The sequence below is a fragment of the Rhamphochromis sp. 'chilingali' genome, assembly GCF_963969265.1.
Source record: "Rhamphochromis sp. 'chilingali' genome assembly, chromosome: 4".
Lineage (NCBI taxonomy): Eukaryota > Metazoa > Chordata > Actinopteri > Cichliformes > Cichlidae > Rhamphochromis > Rhamphochromis sp. 'chilingali'.
The window spans coordinates 28,241,145-28,266,706 of record NC_137948.1 but is presented as its reverse complement, the minus strand read 5'-3'; the positions used below and the strand labels follow the sequence as shown (position 1 = coordinate 28,266,706).

General features: G+C 42.3%; 1 protein-coding gene across 2 annotated transcripts; it reads left to right on the top strand.

The window, feature by feature from the left end:
• stox2a (storkhead box 2a) lies at window positions 1–25,562 on the top strand. 2 transcript variants are annotated; one of them, XM_080879992.1, is made up of 4 exons: window positions 1–633; window positions 12,168–12,320; window positions 16,148–18,707; window positions 23,240–25,562. In XM_080879992.1, exons 1-4 carry the CDS (start codon window positions 294–296, stop codon window positions 23,439–23,441), a joined length of 3,255 nt encoding a protein of 1,084 aa, XP_080736118.1. In that variant the 5' UTR covers window positions 1–293; the 3' UTR covers window positions 23,442–25,562. The 2 variants fall into 2 exon arrangements, with proteins under 2 accessions (XP_080736118.1, XP_080736119.1); XM_080879993.1 differs by lacking the exon at window positions 1–633 and adding an exon at window positions 8,290–10,796 and having other exon boundaries at window positions 23,240–25,561.

Sequence of the window (25,562 nt, the reverse complement as noted above, 5' to 3'; positions counted from 1 at the left end):
TGAAAGTAGGACCTAAACGTCTTTGACAGTTGGGAGAGGTGGCTGCAGGGGACGGGTATCAGGTTGCTGATTTCCCTGGTTTTACATGGAGCACCTGTGTTTGAAACATTTAAAACTCTTTTTCTGGGAAATCTGGAGCTTTCAGAGGAATCTGTTTCTTGAAAATGCCCAAACAAACAAAAACTCTCAGTTTGGAGATAGAACCGCGATGGAGACCTGCACTGTCCGAACCATGCCGTGCAAGGAACAGATTGTAGTTTCCGTTTGAGTCCCAAATTTTGACCGGAGCGACTATGGACAAGTTCCTCCAGATCGCTCCGCACTCCCTGGCGCTGGTGCTGTCGCGCCTTTGCAGAGGAGATGGAGAGGACTCACCGTCGCCACCGGCCTTGCTCTCAGTAAACTTAAAGCATCACTCTGGCTATGAGGTCTTCGCTAATTTCAAAGCCGTCAACATGCAGCATTTCTGGAACAAGGCGCTGACACACGCGCTGACAGAGATCTTCTTCCTGGGCTGGATAGATGAGCATGTGCTGCTGATCCAAGGGAAAGAGGTGCACCTTCAGGTCCTCAGGAACGGATGGACGAGACGGACCTTGCAACCTCCCGAGGGCTTTGACATCAAATACATAGGTGGGTAAATTGTCTAGACATGCGTGATAACAACTACAAAGCATCTTAGAAAGTTAAATGTAGCCTCAGGGTTTTCTTGTCTTCCCAGATGGATGTGTTCTAATATGGGTTGTTTGGGTTATAGAAACAAAGTACTGAGTCCTTTAGAAGTTTAAAATACCCTATTCATAGTTGGAGACAGTATTCAGCAGTAAAATAGACAAATCTTATCTCAAAGTTGTGTTAACGGAGATATTCATCAGAGTGAAAAGAACTTGCTCAGATGTCCTTATAATAATAGCCGAAGGAAGAAGAAGAAACAAAAATGTTCCCCATGTTCACCTTCTAGTGCTAGACTTCAGACTAGGCCTTTGAACTAACTGAAATTTTTCTTCTACAACATTTGTGATGATTAAATCCTGACCCATGAAGTTCAGGTGCAAACAACAACAACATTAAGCCGTACATATGTTTTTATTATAGTTTCATATGAATTCAAAGCACTCATTAAAAGAATTATCAGCTTCATTAAAAACAAAAAAACATTATAATTACTAATTATCTAGTAATGATTACTATAATTACTAGTTATCTCTGGCTCTCTTCCACAGCATGTCTTTGTCCTGTCTTCCTCCCCTAACCCCAATTATTTGTGGCTCTCTGTCGGAGCTTTCTTCCTGTTAAAAGGGAGTTTTTCCTTCCCACTGTTGTCAAAGCACTTGCTCATAGGGGTTCATATGATTGTTGGAATTTCTCCGTTTTCTTTGTGTGATTGTTGGTCTTTACCTTACAATATAAAACGCCTCGAGGCAACTATTGTTGTGATTTGGCGCTATATAAATAAAACTGAATTGAATTGAAAGCTGGATCGCTCTATTAAAATGCTGTCCACTTTATAAACTCCCTTTTTGGTGTGTCGTGTGAATCCGTTCTCATCAGCAGATCTTCTCGTCTTTTCTGGCTCTTCAGAGCTCTTCTGTGTTTTTGTTTTTCACGCTGACGTCCACACCTCTTTTTTTACGAGCTGGCAGAAACTACTGATTGGCATTTTTAGAGGTGAGAGCTCAAATATGTTCTCCTGCAGTTGAATAATTGAATAATGTGAGTCTGTGAGTAACGTTTCGACTGGCTAGTCTCAGCGAAAAAAAAGGGAGTGTAGGCATCATATCACCTTTTAACCTCAGCTGCTTCATGTCATGAGGCTTACTCATCCAGATAGCACAGACAGGATTGGAGCCCAGTTTGACTCCAGTTCAGCATTCCCACACTCTGATTCCGATTCTTCTGACAAGGCCATAACTCATATATGTGCTGAGACAGGTTGTGACGACTTGAAGTGTTGTCTAACCACTGCACCATCATACTGAGAGTTCATCATACTGGGTTTGCTCTGTGTGTGCATACGTCTGTGTTCAAATGAGACAGAGAGGCGTGCAGCTTGTCAGAGATCATCTTATTTATGTTTATTTCACAATAGAGCCAGGGTTTGAATCATCTTGTTTTATCGGTGAGCAGCATCAACCTGCAGCAGGGCAAATGCAAACAGAAAGGTCAGCAGGGTTGGGTGTGTGAAAGAAGTGAAGACTAAAAGTTTTAGTACTTGTCTTTTACTGCATAGGCTGATATCAAGAGTCTGCAATTTGAAGAATATGAGCAAAAGCATGGTTTCCAGGATTGTTTGCCGTGGACGTGGATCCTAAAAACCTAAATGTGGAGGAAATTATTGTGATTCAAATGATTGCAGCCATGACAGTTAATAACTTTGATAATGCTGACAACATTAGTGGTCATTTGAGAATAAAGTCCTGTCCATATATAAGGTAAGCAGTTGGCCACTGCTTACTCTCTGGCTGGAAGCTACTAGCCCAACAGCATCCTTTGCTCCCAGTAGTAAAAACTTAAATTCCATCCATCCATCTTCTTCTGCTTTATCCGGGGCCGGGATGCAGGGGCAGCAGCCTAAGCAGAGAAGCCCAGACCTCCCTCTCCCCAGCCACCTCCCCTAGCTTATCCAGGGGAATACCAAGGCGTTCCCAGGCCAGCCGAGAGATATAATCTCTCCAGCGTGTCCTGGGTCTGCCCCAGAGCCTCCTCCCGGTGGGACATGCCTGGAACATCTCACCCAGGAGGCGCCCAGGAGGCATCCTTGTCAGATGCCCGAACCTCCTCAGCTGGCTCCTTTCGATGTGGAGGAGCAGCGGCTCTACTCTGAGCCCCTCCCGGATGGCCGAACTTCTCACCCTATCTCTAAGGGAGAGGCCAGCTGCCCTTCGGAGGAAGCTCATTTCTGCTGCTTGTATTCGCAATCTCGTTCTTTCGGTCACTACCCACAGCTCGTGGCCATAGGTGAGGGTAGGGACGTAGATCGACCGGTAAATTGAGAGCTTTGCTTTTACACTCAGCTCTCTCTTCACCACGACGGACCGGTGCAGCTTCCGCATCACTGCGGCCGCAGCACCAATCCGTCTGTCGATCTCCGGCTCCCTTCTCCCATCACTTGCGAACAAGACCCCGAGATACTTGAACTCCTCCACGGGGCAGGAACTCATCCCCGACCTGGAGTGGGTACTCCACCCTTTTCCTTAAAAACTTAAATTGATTGCCTTAAAGTTGAGATCCGTTTGACTGCACAGTGGTATGTTTGCCATTACAACATTAAATTGACTTCACACACTCACCTACCACACTTTCACTGCTTGTTAATATGAGTACCTACTCAATCAATCACATGGCTGCAGCTCAGTTCATTTAGGCATGTAGACATGGTCAAGACGACGACCTGAGGTTCAAACTGAGCATCAGAATGTGGAAGAGAGGTGATTTAACTGACTGGTTTTTGGTTCCAGACGGACTGGTCTGACTGTTTCATTAACTGTTGATATTCTGGGATTTTCCCCCACAACCGTGTCTTGAGTTTATAGAGAATGGAAAAAAAGAAAATATTCAGTGAGCGGCACATCTCTGGATAGAAATTCCTTGTTGATGCCAAAGGTCAGACGAGAATGGCCAGAGCTGATATGAAGGCAACAGTAACTCATGCTTGTTACAACCAAGCTATGTAGACGAGCATATTCATCAAAGCTGATGAGCTACACAGCGGAAGGCCACACCTGTTCTTAGCTTAGCTTACACCTGTAAGCTAAGAACAGGAAGCTGAGGCTGGTCTGATGGGGGTCAGAATTTAGTGCAAACAACAAGAAAGCACAGATCCATCCTTCCTGGTATAGGAGGAATGGGAGATTAACAGCTGACAAATCTGGAGCGTTATTACTGAAGCAGCATTATGTTATCATGTTAAAATGAAATTTTGTAAATTGTTGCTAGACCTTTTTCTTAGGTGAATCTCTGGATTGGGTTCTTCATATCATCAAATAGCTCAGCAGATATTTTCCAGGTAGACTTTCAGGGTTATTCACTTCATCTTGCTGTTTAAACAGTTGTAGAAACACAGACCATCAAACCAAACTCTTCACTGTTAAATTTAATAAAATAAATAATTATTTTTGTCTTGAGTGACTTTACAGTGAGTGTTATCTTAACTCTGCCTTTGAGCTGCTTGAAATCAACTCTGCTGAGCTGAAAAGCTGCTAGTTCTGTTACAAAAGACGTGATAGATTGGGATTGTGTTGTTCTGTGAGAAAAGGTGGCATAGCTTGATTGATACCGGTGAAGCAAACACAGATAAGCTCTGGAATGTTTGTCTTATAGCTAATAACTCACCAGACGTTATAAATCCTGAACCAGCTGACTTTGTATGCTGTGAATCCAGATGCAAATGACTTTCTTATGTATGTAAGCTTTGTGTAGGATACATATTTTTAAAACTGAACCCCAAAAAAGACAGACTGACATCATTTAGAAGTCATCAGTTAGCTGAAGGCTGTTTTTGTTGTTCTGTTGTAGTACAGTTTAAGGGGTTGTGTTTTTGCACTTACCACCACTAGGAAACCTATTCAGTCTCTGATTTTGTGGTGTTGTGTTGAACTTGAACCATTTTGCCTCTTTTGGCCTGATTTCAGTTTATTTTTTCCAGATTGAAACACTCAATATGTGTTTCTTTACTTCTTTGTGAAGTAACAAAATGAACTATAATTGTGATATCTCAATGAAATCTTCTGATTTTCAAAAGTGAGCTGCAAGTTTTACTGACTCGTTTTCCCAGCTGTGGTGTCAGGATGTTACTTTTTGGTAGACAAGTTCTAACAAAGATCAGACAAATTTCCACCATAGGGTACTCATTAACTAGAGGTAAGTGTTGGGGGGTAATACATACACACACACACTGATATGATATTTCATTAGCATTGCTATGGAAAGAAAATTCTTCAGAAAAAAAGCTTCAGGACTTAAACTATGCAGTGAATTTTAAAAAAAAAGGACTGTACTTGCACATAGTCCAGATTATCAACCAAACAGTTTGAGAATGTTTGATTGGGGCTGTGAGCCAAATAGCAGTTGGATTAATATATTTAGAGAAAAGTTGTGGATTTTCAGCTATGTGGAAACAAAGTGTTTTTTAATAGGCGACTCAGTCTGATTAACAGAGGGACTTTGTATCCTTTAGCAGCCTACAAACAATAGACAGGGGATGGGGTGTACCCCTTAGGAAGGAAAAGTCGAGTATTTGTTCCACAAAAAAAATTCTACTCAGCTGCATTCCCAGCCACAGCACAGCTCTCCACTGGACGGAAAGGGAGGGTTTTAGGAGAGAATTGAGGGAAATGTTTGACGCAGCGGAGAGATGGGATGCTATATATCTTAATGTCAGATCAGGATGTGTTATGGTGACTGTTGTGTCAAAAAAACCCCAAAATATTAGTGTCTTAATTCGAGAGTTTGAGGGAACAAAAACATGTAATGCTACGAATGTGCCGCAGGAGGGCAGACCGCTGGGAAAATGCTTCTGCTTCTGTTTGTGAGGAAGTTGGATGTGAGTGTGTGTTGAGTGGAATCTCTCCAGGAGCATCACTGTTAGTCAGTCGACCAGTTTAGTCCAGTATGGTGGACTAATGCTATGGTGTTTGGTGCAGTGTCCCTTTGGGGTTTTTTTTTATTATCAGGTGACTATTTTTTGCAATATTTTTGTTAATGATCAACTAGTAGCAAAATTTAAAAGTAGTAGATTTGAATTTATATACAACCAAGTACAAAAAAATTAAAAAGGCAGCTGATAGTGGTTTAAAATTTGACCAAGACATCCCGTTTTCCTTACTACCTTTCTTTCCCATCTTCACCACATCAGGCTTGAGATGATCTATAAACAAATGCATTTAATGTACAAAAATTAGTTGGCAGCATGCGTGATGATAGCGTAGATGCACCATATCGCCAAAAGTATTCGCTTATCTGCCTTCACACACATATAAACTTGTGTGAGATCCCAGTCTTAATCTATAGGAGTTAATGATGTATGCCCAACCTTTTGCAGCTGTAACAGCTTCAACTGTTCTGGAAAAGTTTTCCAAAAGACATAAGAGTGTGTTTATGGGAATCTTTGATCATTCTTCTAGAAGAGCATTTGTGAGGTCAGACGCTGATGCCGGACAAGAAGGCCTGGCTCATAGTCTCCTCTCTAATCCATTCCAAAGGTATTCTGTCAGGTTGAGGTCAGGACGCTGTGGAGGCCAGTCAAGTTCTTCCTCACCAAACTCATCCATGTCTTTATGGACCATGCTTTGCACACTGGTGCTCAGTCATGTTAGAACAGGAAGGGATAATCCCCAAACTCTTACCACATGAAGCATTAAGAGTTCCTTTCACTGGAACTAAGAAGAACTCCTGAAGAATAACCCCACATCATAATCCACCAGAATTTACACTTGTCACAGTACAGTCAGACAAATACCATTCCCAAACCCAGACTCATCCATTGGATTGCCTCAGTGGGATTTTTCACTCCAGAGACGATGTCTCCACTGCTCTAGAATCCAGTGGCGATGTGCTTTAAACCAGCGGTCCCCAACCTTTTTTGCGCCACGGACCGGTTTATGCCCGACAATATTTTTACGGACCGGCCTTTAAGGTGTCGCGGATAAATACAACAAAATAAAACTAGTACCGGTACCGAAAAAAAGAAGATTTATTCATAACACACGTGAAAAGACCCAGGAAAACAGAGTTAATGATAAAAACAATAACAAAATAACGCTGAAAACCAATAAAAACCTTGAAAACCATACATTTCACACCTGAGCCTCAACTCTCGTGGCCCGGCACCAAACGACTCACGGACCGGTACCGGTCCGAGGCCTGGGGGTTGGGGACCACTGCTTTAAACCATTGCCTCCAATGCTTTGCATTACGCTTGGTGAAAATATGTAGTCTATCTTTAAAAAGTAGGTGAACTAGCAGAAGGCAACAAACTGTGATCAGGAATGGGTCACCATCAGTCAGGATGTGTCCCAGAAGTCAAAGAATTATGATAAGTCAGCGTTATGATGAGGAATGGTCTTTATAAGTACTGACTCTTAATTAAGATTAAATTGCCACTAAAAGTCTTCAAAGCATATTGTTCCTCACAAAAACTTTCGAAGATCTATTCCTGCCCTGTCAGTGCTCTAAGGTGATCACAACTTGTTGACTTCTGCTCGTCATCCTGCTTCTTAGCGATTGAGCACAGATTTTTAGTCAGATAAAGATCTGATCATTGATCCAAATTGTAATTTGACAGTTTCTTGCCTCATGGTTAGGCCTTTTTCCTTATGACATGCATAGTTCCACTATGGAACATGAAACTAATGTGCTGCGCATAGAGTTTATAGCTCTGTTATTTTTCAACCTTTCCCTTGTTGGGCTTCTACCAATTCATTGTCAAGTGTCTTAGGCTACGTCCACACGCACCCGGGTATTTTTGAAAACGCAGATTTTTCTATGCGTTTGCACCTTTCGTCCACACGTAAACTGCGTTTTCGGTCACTGAAAACGGAGATTTTTAAAAACTCCGGCCAGGGTGGATATTTTTGAAAACTCAGTTTTTACATTTACGTGTGGACGAGAAAAACGCAGAAAACGCAGCGTCAAAGGTGTGCGCCTTTTTTGACGTCACACTGTGCACCACATTATTGTTTCGGTGAAATGAATTTCTACAATACTGTTACTGTTAATTCTACTTTCTGCAGTGTTTAAATGCTTACATATACACACACAGTTACTGTCCCTCCACACATACGACTCGGTTCTGCTTCTATGCCCCATCCTTGTTTACTATTTCCCACCGAGGCTTCTAGACTTCTGATTGGCCAACATTTCTACACGGTTAGGAATATATCGCCACCTGTTGCTTTGGCATGTCCCTAGCAGCGTTTTCCTTCATTTCTGCGTTTACATGTGGACGGGATTATTTTTTAAAACGAAAACGGAAAATCTCAGTTTTCAAAAATACCCGTGTACGTGTGGACGTAGCCTTAGTTTGTGCTAACTTTGTCTTAGTAGTCTCATCTTTACATTTCCTGAGGATATCTTACAAGTATTAAAAGTTGAAATAATCAATAAAACAGTAGATTCACATATTTATGTGAATTTTTACATCATTACTACTTTCTCATGCGTGCTCCAGCCTCAAACCTTTCTAGAATTGCCCTCAGGAGATGCAAGCTTAAAGGCAAACAGCTCACTTACGACAAAGTCCATGTCATGTCTGATAAGGACAAGAGCTGATGCACACTACCTACTTTGGTGTTCTGTATTAAAAAAGGAAAACTTTAATCATTCTCTCGGGTCCAAGTCACCAATTTCAGGAGAAATTTGTGAAAACAGCTCATGATGCATGTTTTTTTCTCAGTATATGTACCCGTGTCTTATAGGCAAAGTTGAAGGATCTCCATTTTTCAGCATCACTGCAGGAGCATCGTGTGTCCGTAGAACAGGCAGTCCTTGTGCGTGCGTGTGTGTGTGTGTGGAGCCTGTCTGCTTTCTATTTTGAGTAGCTGGCTCTTTAAGAGAACAGCACTCAAAGGTAACAGCTATGAGATCATCGGCTTGCGTCGTCATGGCAACAAAGGCTGTTGCAGCACTACTGAGAAATAAAATGGCTGGCATGGTGGTGTCGCTCTCCCTCCTCCTCCTCCTCCTCACCACCCCTCCTTTGCTCTCCTCTTTCTTTTTGGTATCAGTGAACTGGAGCAGATTGGTTGTGACACCGTCCACCCCTCTGCCTGCACCCCATCCTGCCCTCACACTTTTCTGCTCCTTATTCTATCCCCCACCTCAACCGTCCATTCACACTCCACGCATGTGAGTCAGCACGAGCCGGCTTCGAGCGGAGGAGCTGTCGCTTTTGGACGTTATTAGGGTGATGCTTTTGGGGTTTTTCGGTGCTCCACACAGTTAAGTTACTGAATCAACTGGTGGAAAGCGCTGATGAGAAAGACCCAAATCAGCAGGTTTAAAATGACTTCCACACTAGGTTGTGGCTTCACAGTCAGCTGAGAGACAGAAAAAAAGAAAAAAAGAGGAAGGCTGATTGTTCAAGGGGCCCCTCATCCTTCAAGAGTGCAGCCAGTAATACTGAGAGGGTTGGAGAACAAGAGTAGGAAGGGAGGATGTAGAGACTGAGAGTTTTTGCAGTTCCCCTGGCTATCATCTGGATGCTGACATTTATTTATTTTTTTCTTGTATCTATTTTTCGAGCTGTTAATATTTGCTCTCCTTTCTGCCTTCTCTACGTCCCCTCTCTCTCTCTTGCTCTCTCTTGCATCCTCTCCTCTCCCCTCCCCTCAGCCTCAATCACCCAGACACAGACGCATGCATGCTCACGCAGAATCGCGCGCAGCAGGCGGATGCGCGCATACACTCTCTCTCACACACACATACACACACACACACACACTCACACACTCTCTCACACACACACACATACTCACACACCCTTCCTGGAGGTGCTGGGAGCAGCTGCAGCATTAGCGTTGAAAGAGATTTGCCGTTGACTGGAGTTTGCATCCCCCCCGTTAATGAATGGATGCTATGGCGATCAGCTCAGGAGCTTCTTCCGTCGGATTGCGGGATATGGTGGATATCTATTCTTGAATTTATTTATTTATTTCTATGCTCTCCATTTTTTTCTCCCCACCCTCTGCTGGTGTGCTGTTGTCGAAAGGACGATGGGGTCTTGTGCTTGATCGGATAAAGATGGAGGTGAACGTGGCGTCTCCGCTGCTTGGCATACTATTGAGGTTTCACTGCCCATTAGGGTGAATGGAGCTTTTATTTCTGTGTTTTTTGAAGCGGGCTCTTTTGTTTTACGGGGATCGGCCGAGCACTCCTGTGGTGAATTGAGCTATTGTCGAAGACTGGGCCTCTCTTAAGCTTTGAATCTTTGACCATCCATCCGTCCCCTGCCTCTCTCCCCCTGCTACCTTCTACTCGAAAGGAACAAGCAGATCCCAAAAACCTCCGCTGAAATCTTCCCTCACCGTCCTCCTTCTTTCCAATGCCCCATTTCCCTCATCTCTACCCCTGCCCCCCCACCTCTCTCCTGCTCCCTCCTCCCACATCAGAGTGGCTACGTAATGTGCCTCCCTACGCATGCAAATGGGGATGCTACGAATGGTGGCTGGGACTGATGTCGATGAAAGGGTGATGCCTCGCGCAGTCACCTGCACCTCTGCTGCCACTGCCATCAATCCAGATCAGCCTGGGAGAGCCCAGCAGCCGATGACAACCACCCACAGTGCGAACACGGTCGTTTGTAGCTTGCTCGTGGATGTAAATGAGACATGTGTATGTGTGTGAAGGAGCACACTGGTTCCTGCCATGTCTGGTGTGTGATCGCTCTAGCGGGACGTTCTTACTAATGCGGGGGAGGCACTGAGCCCGAGGTTTGTCGACCTCCCCCTGCACACACCCCCCTTCCCCCTTTCCCCTTCTCCCTCCTTCCCTCCCCCCCCCCTCCCTCCCACCCCATTCCACCCCCCTCCCTCCAACCTTATCCCGAGAAGCCCAAGGGGGGTGAAGACCACCTGGTTTAAAAAAAGAAAAAAAAATACGATTTTGAAAAAAGGGGGTCACGATGAAGAAGAACCGCAGCAGCAATCTGCGGCGGGCCTGGCCCAGCTCGGAGCTCGCCGAACGCCCGCTGGAGCACAACCTCTCTCGTAGTGAGAAAGACATCCGTGTGCAGAAGCAGCATCTTCCTCCGCCTCCTCCCCCTCATTTCTCTCCATCCCCGCCAAGTTATCGTGCGCCAGGTGAGTCAGGCCCTCCCACTCTCAGAAGCTCCACCCTCTCTACTCACGACTGCTCAGTCAGTAAACTTTGGTCGCTCTGAAGTAGGAGGTGTTAACAGCTCCCTTTTTTCTTTTTTTTTTTAGTTTTCCAGGGTGTTATCATAGAATCAATGACTTTATTTGCACTTTAACGAGTCCTGCTTTCTTTCTTAAGGTTTAGGGCTTCTTGTTTTTCATATTCTGAATTAATATTGTAGTGTTTTAGTAGATTTATACGGTGTGTCTGAATAGTCTCAGTACAAGAACAAGTTGTGCATTCTGTGGCAGATTTGTATTTTGTGTTAGATAAGATTATGTAAAGGCTTGTGGCTATCCCAGTATCAGAAATGCAATTACCGGGAATTTTTTGATCCTTTCAGTACTTCTGTTACAAACATTAGCTTGTTCCTCTGTTCTCTTTCTCTTTCTGTTTTTTTTTTTTTTTTTGCTTCTTTGGTATAAGACATTATAAAAGCAAACTAGGAGGGGATTTACTTTTGTGCCGATCTTGAGCATACGTGGCTTTTCTTATGTTTACTAGAATACACGTAAAGCCTTGTACAGCCACATACAGCTTAATAGGGACTGTGATACTGAGTAGAGATAACGTCATTGTGTTGCTTAACTGACCATTCAGCTGAGCAGGCTGAGGAGGCAGAGCCCTGCACACATTTCATCCTAGGCAGAGGAACCATGGGCAGCACCAGATCTGTTTTCAAGTTGCTGAAGATGAGGAAGCACAATGCTTAATGAAAGATTAAATATAGATGCTCTGATGATGCAGTTTCTGCACCTTGTCATATGATTGTCAATCACCTGATGCAGGTCAGAGGACAGGGTCACTACAGCAGATGCCGCAGCAGTGGATTCAGTGTGTCGCTTTGCAACCTTTCAGCAGAACCAGTGTTTGCTCTTTAAAGGGCTTGAAGCTCGGGCACCTGGTTGTAAAGATGATTTCACTACTCACTACAGCTGACGGCAAAGCTAGCTTATGGAGAATTTATCTGGGGTAGGTCATCAAAAATAGCTTTTCATTTAAATTTCAGATATGCTGATTGTCCAAGTTCCTGTTTCTGTTCGTAAAACGATGTTAATCAGATAGCTGCGCTGTGGAGATTCAGGTGATCTCATACTCCGGTCGCCGCAGCAGCTGCTGCCTCGCTTTGCTAAGCTACGAGAAACGGGAGGAGCAAGAGGCTGAGGAAGCAGAGAGGAGGGGTGGAGCCGTTACAGGCAGGCGGCATACACACTGCTGCTGTTTGACCATTACATCATAGCTTCACACGCTGCGCCTGCTGTTCATTCATGATCTAACAGTTGTGCTTTTGCCTCCTCCTCCTCCTCCTCCTGCAGGTGACGTGTCTCCGATCAGTATGTCACCTATCAGCCAGTCACAGTTCATCCCGCTGGGAGAGATCTTGTGCTTGGCCATCTCTGCTATGAACTCTGCCCACAAGCCTGTCAACCAGGAGGCACTGGTGGAGCACCTCACTGCCAGCTTCCCAGGTATGCCCTCGCACCTGCGTCTTAACATGGTACTGCACTCAAACATGAAGGAAAAATTGTAGAAAAAATGTTAAAAATCAAAGCCTAAAAATCTAGATTTTTTTTATTCATTTATCAGATATGCATGTTGTTTATTTACCATTTATTTGTCATATCTTGGTTTTTTTGTATTTAGATGTTTTACATTTAACTAAATTCTTCAAGCAGAAGAGTCATGCTCTTTATGTTTCACATTTTATGCACGTCAAATGCAGACGCTTTGTTCAAAGAGCAACTTAAACATGCTGATATACAGTTCCTTCTTGTAATATCTCACGAGTGGCTGATATCACTGAATGGCTTCTCATGAAACTCCAGATACTTTGTGTTGATTTGTTTTCTGTATTTGTGGACTGTTTTCCCAGTTTTTAGCTTTACAAATACAATCATATTTAACATTAATAGCTGGACTTCTATCTAGAATCAATATTCTACTATATTTACTACTGACGAATATCACTTGCATGTTTTTACAGTTAATATTTATCTTTATCTCCTGAGACAACAACAGGTTCTAAGCCTGACACAACTCTGTAATTGCCTCCATACAGTATTAAAATAAAATGGATCAGTTTTTGTATAAATATGATAAATTTAACACAAAATCATCCTCCATTTGGATTTATTCAATATAATTAATACACGGTTTGAACAGTATTGGCCAGTCAGTTTGTCCAGTTACGTTTAAATCCTCTGAAAATGGGAAACTGTGTATAAAAATGGCTATAAATCTTGAACAGTTAAAAATTTTAAACTCAAAGCATGCACTTTGATAACATCCTGATTATTTGATTTGGAATCCACTATAGTGGTGTACAGAAGAAACAATAACAACAAATGTATGATTTTCCGAAACATTATGGCCCTAGCAGCATCTTACTTTCATATTTAACATTGTAAAACTCGTGCAAGAGAATTCAATTTTATGAAACTAGAGTGTTTATTGAACAAGTACAAATTCAAAACAAAAAAGAAAAGACATTAAATCAGTAATATCACTTTGCATATGTGAGTTTTAAATTTAGCTATATCCAGCATTTTTATACAGCCGTTTCCTCACAATAGCTCTGCATGTGTTTTGACTGGTAGAGGTCTCAAACTGTGATCATTGTGTAGCCTGTTGTCATTCACAGATATACTTGCATATGTTTCCTTGCTGTAAAGCAGTTAAAATAAATAGTCGCATCATTTCTGTGTTAAAAACTATAACTGATATAATGTCAATACATTATATGAATGTCTATATAAAGGTTATGAGTGAAGTGAACAGCTTTTGATGATAACTGGGTATTTATTAAAGGGTCAGTCCATGTCAGATCATCACATGCCACCCAGCTGAATATGTCAGATATGCCTGAAAATGTCACACAATGCCTATATTTTACAAGGTGATATAAGATGTGAGTGATTATCCCAATCACTTGATGCATGTGGATGTGATATTAACAGAAACTTACTCTTTCTGAAAAAGGTGTTCATATCTGGAGGATATGATACTAAAGGTTGATGAAAATGAATTTTCCCCATATTTAAGTTGGAACTATTCACCTGTTTTGGACTGTTTTAACCTCCTAAGACCCGAACTCTTTAATGGCATGCATTTTTAATTTCTCTTTGATATTTGGGCTGATTGGGACCTGATGAATGTAAAAACAAAGAATTACCAGATTTTTTTTTTTTTTTTACCTAATTTTTGTTTCTGAGAAAAATGAGAGCTACATATGAGGATATTCATTTGAAATTTCGATAGAACAGTAGCAGCATAATGTCCTGGTTATCAGGCCCTTGTAGAGCAAAATTGAGTATTTTGGTCTAAATAACCCAAAATGTGATGTCCATCTACAGGGAGTGCAGAATTATTAGGCAAATGAGTATTTTGTCCACATCATCCTCTTCATGCATGTTGTCTTACTCCAAGCTTTATAGGCTCGAAAGCCTACTACCAATTAAGCATATTAGGTGATGTGCATCTCTGTAATGAGAAGGGGTGTGGTCTAATGACATCAACACCCTATATCAGGTGTGCATAATTATTAGGCAACTTCCTTTCCTTTGGCAAAATGGGTCAAAAGAAGGACTTGACAGGCTCAGAAAAGTCAAAAATAGTGAGATATCTTGCAGAGGGATGCAGCAGTCTCAAAATTGCAAAGCTTCTGAAGCATGATCATCGAACAATCAAGCGTTTCATTCAAAATGAATGTCAGAAATGTATATTTGTGAATGTGGAGATGTTATATTGGTTTCACTGGTAAAAATAAATAATTGAAATGGGTATATATTTGTTTTTGTTAAGTTGCCTAATAATTATGCACAGTAATAGTCACCTGCACACACAGATATCCCCCTAAAATAGCTAAAACTAAAAACAAACTAAAAACTACTTCCAAAAACATTCAGCTTTGATATTAATGAGTTTTTTCGGTTCATTGAGAACATGGTTGTTGTTCAATAATAACATTATTCCTCAAAAATACAACTTGCCTAATAATTCTGCACTCCCTGTATGTGGACGCCAGGTCCTAGGAGGTTAAAGAATATAATGTGCCTTGTGTTTAATAAGGTTTAAACAAAATATTGCTCCTTTCCTGCAAAATTGTGGTTTCTGCAGGTCTCCAAATATGCTGCCAGAGATTACACATCCAAATTATTAGTGACATCAGACATTGATCATGTTTGCTTGTTTTTTAAATTAGGAATTGAATGGAATAGCCCAAAAAACAAATCTTTTCGGAAACTAAACGTGCATTGAATCCAGACTAGAAATTCTCACAGTTTATCTGGAGTTTGTGTGGAGACACTGGCACACATGGCAACAATAATTTGCACATTTGTGAAGGCAACATTAAAACCTGAACAACATTTTCAGGTTTTGGGGGCAGCATGTGCTGCTATCCAGATGGCTTCTAATGGAGGGCTTTGCTTATTTCAGCAAGATAATACCAAAGAACATTCTGTACGTATTACAGCAACATGGCTCAGGAGTAATAGAGTCTAAGTGCTAACTTGGCCTGCATGTTGTCTCAGACTTGTCATCCATTGAAACCATGTACTGTATTGTGAAAAAAAGCATACTGCAAAACATGCATCAAGTTTCTGAACAGCAAGAATGGGAAATGCAAGCTAAACACCAATTAGCTGTAAAACACTCTTTTTATTTAAAGTCAAAACCCCTTCATTCTCACGGCATGGTCATGTTTAACCTAGAAAACACAAATTTATTTGGGATTATCAGGGAATTAAATAGATTACATTTAAAATTAAAATACTGGATCTGTTTTTGTGGTAAACTTTCACCTGTGGTGAACCATCAACAAACCAGAATCCAAAAAAATCCTGAACTACATTCACCAAACATAAGAAGCACACTAAAGATGGCATATGAGTAAAAAGTGAGACTACTACTACATTGTCCTTTAACACAGGGTATTTAATAGCCTGGATTTGATTACAGTTGCAGCTGGAAAAAAAATCCCTTGGTTAAGACTGTTCAATTGGGTAACTTTTTGCATATAAAGAGGGAAATTCACTTTGAGCAGCGTGTCATGAAAAGGTGAGGCAATGCAACACGTGTTAAATAAAAGTTTAAAAAAATAAGTAAATTCAAGACATTGCTGATATCATCCCCTTTTCCACTTCTTTCTAAGTCTTAGTCTCTAAGTTTTTTACATTCCACTTTCTTTGCCTGCAACAAATGTTACCTACATGCCTGTATTTGAAGTGAACTTCAGGAATTTGAAGCTTTTAAAATAAAGCTGTGACTCAAATAATTTTTCATCTGTTTTCTGCAGGTGTGCCTACACCCAGCTCAGAGGTTTTGCGACATACCCTAAACATGCTGGTGCGAGAGAGGAAGATCTACCCAACTCCAGAGGGCTACTTCATTGTCACTCCCCAGACCTACTTTATCACTCCTTCTCTCATCAGAACAAACAACAAGTGGTATCACCTGGATGATCGACTGCAAGAGCGTCCACAGCAGCAGCAGCAACAACAACAACAACAACAACAACAACAACAACAACAACAGCCACAGCAACAACCTCAGCATTGTGCTACACCTCAGTCTGGCAATGCCACACCATCCACGCCTGGCTGTCTGAGGGAGAGGCCTCCTCGCAAGAATAACAATGATTCGTACAATTCCTATCGCGAAGACCCGTCCAAACATCACCCCCCTGCACTCCCGAGCAAGTCACCAAAGGAGCACAGGGGAGATTCCTATCAAAGTAAGCCACCCAAGGATCACAGCGGCGGGGATCCTCCGCCGAGTGCGTCAGCCAAGGAGCACCGAGGTGAGCCGCCATCGTACCCCCATCCCCCGGCTCCCACCTCTCCCCCTGCCCAGCAATCGCCGTCTCAAGATCCAGCTGATAAGGGCAAAAGCATCACTTCTTTCCCCTATAAAACTGACACTCTGACCAAAAAGAAAGAAGGTAGTGGTGGGGGCGGCGGAAGCGGCGAGAAGCAATCCAAAAGGTTTGGACTCAGGCTCTTCAGGCTGAGTTTTAAGAAGGACAAAATGAGGCAGCTGGCAAGCTTCTCAGCCCAGTTCCCTCCGGAGGAGTGGCCGCTTCGTGACGAGGATGTGCCAACCACACCCATCCCCCGCGAAGTGGAGATGGAGATCATTCGCAGAATCAACCCCGACCTAACGGTGGAGAATGTTGCGAGGCACACGGCTGTGATGAAGAGGTTAGAGGAAGAGCGCACGCAGAAGAACAAAGCGGGGTCTTCAGCCCAGCACAGCGCACGCAGCAGGAGGGGCAGAGGCCACCGGAGGGCTCCACATGGTAAGTCCCGCTCTCATAGCAAACCGCGGACCTCCAGGGGAGACCCATCTGAGGGTTCAAACTGGGATCTTGTGTTCATGGAAAGGGATTACCGCTTCTTTAGCCACTCGTTAGTTCGCTCACCCCGAGAGGCTATGTACACCTTGGAGCGCAGGCGAAGTGGCGGCGCGACATACCTGGTCCACAGCAACCCCAACATCACTGAGTCATACTGCCCTGTTACCCCTGAGTGGGATGTGTCTGGGGAGCTAGCTAAGAGACGGACAGAGATGCCCTTCCCCGAGCCTTCACGTGGAACATGCCAGTCCAGAGTGCAAAGGAGTCACAGTCACAATCAGGACAGGAAGTCTCGTCACGAGAGGTCAGATCAGGCGAAAGAACGATCTCGGTCCATGGACAATTCTCTAAAAGGCCCGTCACTGGGTGCACCAGAAGACTTTGAACCAAGTCTGGAGGAGCGTAGTCATTACTACACTGATGATGGCACCCTGCGGGCCACGCAGAAGTCCTCCCATTACTCAAGGATCATGTTTTCTGCTGCTAAGTTCCACTCTGATTTCAATGTGCCTGATTTGGGGAAAGGGAGTTTGGATGAGTCAAGGATCCGGAGTACAATGGAGAGGAACAAAAGCAGAGACAGCCTGCCAACGTACAATGAGCTAATGGGACTTTCTTCTAAGCCCTCAACAGATGAGTACTTCCAGTGCAATACGTCAAATGAAACAATCTTAACTGCCCCTTCGCCTCAGGCAAAATCAGAATATGACACATTAACCTCATCAGGGGGACTCCGAAAGGGCTCTCCGGCTGACCGCCAAACGCCTCACCTCACCTCTCCTCACACGATGGAGTACAAAGAGGACTTGTCGGCAGCAAAAGGACAGAACGGCTCAACGCGACTGACGCCAAGCCAGACGCCGGAGCCGGCGCAAAATGCCCGTTTGACGCCACACCAACACAATGTCGATCCCGGAGGGGGAGGAGGTGGTATGGTGATCAAGAGGAAAGAAATCTTCAGCAAGGACACTTTGTTCAAACCTCCACACAATGCCTTGTCCAGCGGCTACGTGGACAGCAGCTACACCAAGTCTGGCACATTGCGGAAAGCCTCACATGCCAAATCAACAGAGGCCCTAGACAATCCTGAGCCCCAGCAGCCTTCCAATTCAGCGACTTCCTCAGCGTCACCTGCAGTTTTACAGGGCTGCTTAGAGCCAACAGTCCCCTCCGCCTCCTTTGACTATTATAATGTATCCGACGACGAGGAAGAGCCAGAGGAGGACTCGCACAAAGAGTTGGCTTCGGCAGAGGACAACAAAGACCACGGGGAAGGGGGTGGTAATGGTGGAGGCAGTGGTGGTGGTGGGGAGGGAACCATGCAGTGGCTCCTGGAACGGGAGAAGGACCACGATCTGCAGCGAAAACTGGAGACCAATCTGACTTTACTCAGCCCCAAGGAGACAGAGAATAGCAGCAGCCAGAAGTCAGCCCACTCTGCCCGTTTGGACAGCATGGACAGCAGCAGTGTCACGGTGGACAGTGGATTCAACTCCCCCAGGTATGTGCTAAAGTAGAGCTGGGCGATATGAGATTTTTTCATATCACGATATGTTTTTTTCATTTCAGGCGATAACGATATCTATCACGATATGAGCCAAATAACTATATTTGTAAGATTTAAATGTGCCGTTGCTCACAAGTAAAATGTGAAATAATCAGCAGCTTGTTTTTATTTAAATATTTATTTCCCATAATAAGTTCAACAGGGTAGATGTACTTAAGGAACATGAGACTTTTTCAGATAAATAAAGGCAAATATTGCAAACTACACAAAAGGCAGCCGCTAAAGCGTTTAAGTTTCAAAATAGAACAAACGAAACAGACTACTAAATTGTCAATTCCACTTAGAAACAAAATATTAATTCTAAAAATAAATCTTAGTTTGTTTTACAGAAGAACAGACAAAACTGACCAACTTTTGTCAATATCAAATAAACTGAGAACTAAAAGGAAATTCTCAATCTCTCCTTGTTGTATAGCTGAGCTTTTCAAACAGTTTTAACAGTTACTTTAGTCTGACAAAAGCCGAATGACGAATTAGCGCTTCCAGTCAGAGACTGAGGCTACGTCCACACGTACACGGGTATTTTTGAAAACGGAGATTTTCCGTTTTCGTTTTAAAAAATAATCCCGTCCACACATAAAGGGAGAAATGAAGGAAAACGCTGCTATGAACATGCCAAAGCTGCAGGTGGCGCTAGATTCCTAACCGTGCAGAAATGTTGGCCAATCAGAAGTCTAGAAGCCTCGGTGGGAAAAAGTAAACAAAGCTGGGGCATAGAAGCAGAACCGAGTCGTATGTGTGGACGGACAGTAACTGTGTGTATTTGTAAGCATTTAAACACTGCAGAGAGTAGAATTAACAGTAACAGTATTGTAGAAATTCATTTCACCGAAACAATAACGTGGCGCACAGTGTGACGCATGCACCAGTTTATTGTATTTCCAGACTTGCTTTCGGCACAATTTACAGTGCACGCTACTCTGTTTTTGTCAGACTTGAAATAGCCGAAATGCCTTCACACTACGGAACTTCTATGGCTCTTCCGTTCGACAATCTCTCCGGCATTGGAACCATCATCTGTTTTCTCTTCGGTCACGCTCGGTTGATTTTTCTAGTCAGCACACTCATTTCCTCCATTATGCGCTGGCTCCATTACCCGCTGGCTGCTTCCCAAACAAACACACGTGCGGCGTGGCACTTGTGCTGTACGTAACAAGTCACGCGACGTGACGCTGCGGCTGTGATTGGTTCGGCTCTGCGCTACTTGATTTGGATTGGCTGACCCTTTTTTTTTTTTTTTTTTTTTTTAAGAGGACAAGAGCGGCGAGGTCTATCGCGATAGCTTAATTTCTCTATCGAGTAAAAGTTATATCGCGATACATATCGTTATCGTTCTATCGCCCAGCTCTATGCTAAAGTAAACTGCGTATGACATAAAAGTGCAACTTAGAGTGCGGTTAGGATGCTGAGGTAGAGCACACGAGGGCCTGAATATTTCCTCTAAAACAGATGTCGTGGTTATGTGTAGTTTGTTGAAATGAATAAAGCTTCTTGCACCCAGACCTTAGTGAAAGATGTCATGGGTCAATATGAAGGCTCCAAGACCAAAGAATACTTAATTATAATTGATCTTTTATCCCGTCGTCAACCTTCCTGGTTATGAATCTATTCACTGTAGCTGGCTAACAATCAACTCATCTGAGACTACTCATATCAGTGTCGTGTTACACTGTTTGCTTATCACTAGGCTGAAAAAATATGAGCTTTCAGCTTTGGCAATAGTGCTGTAAAGGTTCTGTATGTATGTCAGAGTCCATCCATTGAAGATGCTGGTTTGTGCTCATCCACCGATGTGCTTATTTAGCTGCTGACTGCTTTGTTTAAAGCAACAATGAGGTTTGTGCATGTGTAAATAGGGTGTGAACATCCTCACAGTTATTCTTTTCAATAAATAGATGAAAGTGTGCAAAATGGCACGCATTAACATCAGATTCTTGATGGTGAGCAATAAACCAGTCTCTGCCTATCAAACTTCTATTTTTTTGGTCTTACAGGATCTGCACAGTTTTCAGTTTAAACACACACGTACTCGGTGGATGACACTGAGTTGTAGGAGGGTTGTGTCATCATACACAGTATGAGCTTAGATGGGCGTAACTACTGTGATGTCACTGTCGGCATCTGGCATGGTTGGAAAAGACAAAAACAAATGTGAAGAGGATGAGCGGGTCTGAGTGTGAAACTGCACACTCATTGATTTATGCCTTGTGATTGACAATTTATTAGCTAATGACTGTGTGGTTTCATACCATGGGAAATCTTACCACAGATGATCAGGATTTATAGCAGGAAATATACCTTATTTTTTCTTTTTTTTAATTCAGTATAACCCAAAATGAGTGATCAAGCCCATACAATCAGACTTCTACAGCACCAGTCTTTTTGACACCACAGCCCTCTGCTGGCCTTCAGACAGAATGCAGGGTTAAGGCACCTCTGCTTTGGCTTTATTGCTCAAACCTGGAAGCTACAGCTATGTTTGCAGTGGTCATTACTTTTTGGAGAAGGTAATCTAAAAAGGACTGTATAATATACTATATGGACAAAAGCACTGAGCCGCCTACATAGTGCATTTTGCGAAGCTCCTGGTGTACAGTATTTGTGCTGATGTTAATGCCAGAGGAGGTTTGGAGCTCTGTAGCTATTCGGTCAACTGAGTATTGGCAACATTTAAGCGCTACTGATTTGGTTCTTTATAGCGAAGTTGCTTTAGTTCCTAAACGCTTCCACTTTCCAATATTGCCACTTACATCTGATTGCGGAATCACTGGGAGGGTGGAAACTCCACAAACTGACTTGATGCAGCATAGCATCCCATTACAGTACCACGCTCAAACTCACTGAGAAACATTTCTGAAAGAACAAGCCTTTCTTCCAGAAATGTTTGTAAAGTCAGACTGCATGGCTAGGTGCTTGATTTTATGCACATGTAGCAATGGGACTAAAAACACTTGAATTCAAAGATTAAACAGCGTATCCCAATACTTTTGTCCATCATGTAACCAGAGATGGGCGTTGCTGTAATCTGATTACTTTTTTCAAGTAACGATTAAAGTAAGAGATTAATATTGCAAAAAAAGTCATTTGATTACTGCTGCTTTCCCATAGCCATGCTGCGTTACTGCGTTACTAAACCGTGATTTTGTTTGTGAGAGTGTCGCGTGTCAATGGTGTAAGCGCGCGCGACGTCTGTGGCAGCAACAGACGTGTGCAGATCAACATTGGATAACATGGAGGGCGGGAGAGAGTACGACCATGCAGCATTTAAAGCTTGGAAGTACTTACATTACTTTTGAGTTTGATTCCATAAAAAGTGACAAAAACATTAGCGTCCGCTGTAAACTGCATGGAAACAAAACGTCTTTCTACAGCGAAAACTTAACCTTCAAATCTGAGCAAGTACCTAGCACGCTGCCACAGGAATGTGAAATTCACAGAGAAACCCCCGGATCCTTCCACTGACATGACCTAATTAGTTTTTAAAATAAGTAATCAGTAAAATAACTGGATTACTTTTTTGGACAAATCGACAGTAATTAGTAACAATTACTATTTTCAAGTAACTTGACCAACACTGGTTTTAACTGTAACAAACTTAACTTTGAAAAATACCCAAAAGTAAACAGCGGTACATAAACGAATCATACAAAGCTATTCCAACTCCATATTTTACTGGTTGCAAGCATCTGTTTTACAAGCCATTTCTGTTTCTTTGAGTCAAATATGAAGCAAGATTAATGTGTGAGAATCATGTGTGAACCAGTTCTGGATAAACTGACAGACAGTACAGGGGTGTATATCTTCCAGAAGCTTCTAGAAGGCATGCATGCTCTCATTTAATATTATCAAAAAGTAAAAATTCAAACCTAAAGCAATCGATGCTGGGCAAGCTCCAAAAAATGTTGGATGCTACACTTGGTAAAATAGAACATCTGCCATTAAACCTGCCTTACTATTATAAATCTTTGCTTTTCAAACTCACTGGCACTTACAGTACTACTTCGCATTTTGTAAATGTCTCTAGTTGGTAAAAGAGAATGATGGTAGATGTTTTCACACACTGATGATCATGTGTAAAATGGAATCGCCACTGTAATACATTTTTAAATTTTGCTGTGTATTTAGCGTTGATATAAATACGAATATTTATTTATAAACTAATAAATATCCTGTATTTTGGAACTTAACATTGGGCTTAAAGATACAAGAAAGTAATTAGCATAATCGACATGTGGCAGATCTAATTGTTAACACTTGACTTACATTACCTTTTTGTTTAATAGCGTGATAATTTTGTCAGTAACCTATCATCTTTTTTCCCCTCAGCATTCGAAGTCTGCTTTAAAATGGTATCAAAAGTATTTCAGTGGGTTTCCAATATGGTTTTTTTTTTTAAACAAACTCAATTTATGTAACTCAATTTTCGTAACAAAAAAACTGCATGTCATGTTGTCTTTGTCGTGCAGGACACGTGAAAGCCTTGCATCCAACACATCCAGCATAGTGGAAAGCAATAGACGGCAAAATCCAGCGCTGAGCCCCGGCCACATTGGCACCAGTAGTATCGGACTGCCATTCAGCTTTCGCACCATCCCAGAGCCCCCCACCACACAGCCTGAGAAACTCCAGAAGTCATCGAACTGCCTGGCCTCCATCACCAGCGTCTGACAGGCAGCACAGACTGAGACCATAACGGTGGTGGAGGAGAGAGGAAAGTGGGGTGCTTCACCAGTTTTTTTCCACCCACGCTTTCCTCAACCAACACACACACATAAACACTCACACGCGTACATCTTCAGACTCCTGAGAATCCATTTACTGGGACTGTTATAAAAACAGGCATGGCTTCAATAGACTGTTCCCACAGCTTCAAGAACTTAACTGCAAAAAACAGAAGAAAAACTACAGAATATCCAGACAACTGTAGGTGAAGGAACCTACCTGAAGTACTTTGATTTTGGTGACATGGACTCTAGTTTGGCTTATATCAAGATTCTTGACTATTGGTATTGGAAAGTAGTAGACTATAGGATTCAAGTTACATTTGGAAATATCAAGGAAAAAAAACAACTTTTTATATTGCTTAACAATACATGTCCAATTAAATGTTCTCCTTCCTGAAATAGTTCTTCAGGACGATTTAATGTATCAGCACAATGTCAAGATAATAAAAGTTGATCCTGAGAACAACAAATGAAAGATATTAACACATAAATCAGCTCAGATTTGTGTACCGCAATGCAAATTATGTATGTATACTCGATACTTTTGATATCCTAATTATTATAATGGTGGTATTAAAGATGCTATGTGACCAAAAATGATGTTTGGGTAAAATTAGCTGCACCTCACCGCCTACACAAGCATTGCAGAAGATCAAACGGCTCTTGCAGCGCAGCGTGGTTTTGTGTCTGATTTTTGGAGCTTTTCTTCATATCACATGTGATGTTCAGGAAAAAGCAGATGTTTAAATTTCGTTTTTGCCTCAGGACCTGAGTGTTGGCCTAAAAGCTGAAGTCATAGGTAACGGCACATTTTCAACGCTCATGCTGAAGTTGTTTTGGAGCGCTCAGTAGTCTAATCATAATATTCCCGAGCAGATGGAGTGTGTTACCTGTGTTTTATCTGCTTAATGAAAGGTAAAAATGTGGTGCATTTTGGGAAAAATTGGGCAGATTTGCAATAGCTGAATCAGTTGTGGTTTTTTGTAAAAAATTTTGTTGGTACTTTTATTCTTTTTTTTTTTTTTAAATTTCAGTAAGTAGGCCGTTCCTGTGGCTTACACGTTAGCCTGCCAAGCAAAAGATCCATGGCGTGATTCCACAAGGAGATGCACATCGTTTTGGGGTTGCATCTGGTGTAAATATCAAACGTGCTGTGGTGACGCCCTGCAAATAAGAGAGTAGCTGACAGTCACTTAGTACATAAAAGTTCCTGTTAAAAGTCTCAAACTGACCAGAGGTGATTAATCAGTTAACTAAAAATCAACCTTTCTGATGAAAGTTTTGGTTGATCTTTGACCAAAAAATTCTAAAAACTTGTTTCTGCTCTCACTATGTTTTTTCGAGAGGGCTTCTCATAGTCCATTATTAGTCTCACAAAACGACTCACTGTGGGCTTTGAGTGGACTTTGAGGACTTTTGATGATCAGATGGTAAAAAATAGAATATTAATTAGATCAATCAATAATGATATTCATTATTAGGTTTATCCCTACACACGGTGCACTAAGGCAGAGTACATAAACTGTATGAGAACAGCTACAGTAACTCAGCTGTTGTTGATGTTTGTTTAGAGAGAAAAAAGGCACGGGGATTTTTCACTTTTTTTTTTTTTTGACCACAAAATCAGTCATTTATAACTCTATAACACAAAAGGTGTTGCAAAGCTGAAATTGTTCGCCCAGCACTACTGCCTTAAAGGGCATAAAGTCTTCCAACCAAGTGGGAGGAGCTGTATTCTCTATGGTATTCATTTAAAAAGCCTTTCCTTCAATTCAAAACAAACATGTTTCAGATCTCTATCAGGCTTCAAAGCCTTTTAATAAACAGATCTATCTTTTAAATAATAAATTGTACAATATTTTTGGACCAGTGTACAAGAGAACGTGATGTTTGCTCGTTTTTTCACCCTAAAACGTTGAGAGATGGTTACATCAGTCTGGCTGCAGTTCTCTGGGTGAACTGTAGGTGGAGACAAACACAGGTCTAACACACTGCTGCAGCAATATTGGGAAACAAGCATGAAGGGACGCTTTAAGGTGACTCTGTCCGGACGTTTATGGTTTCA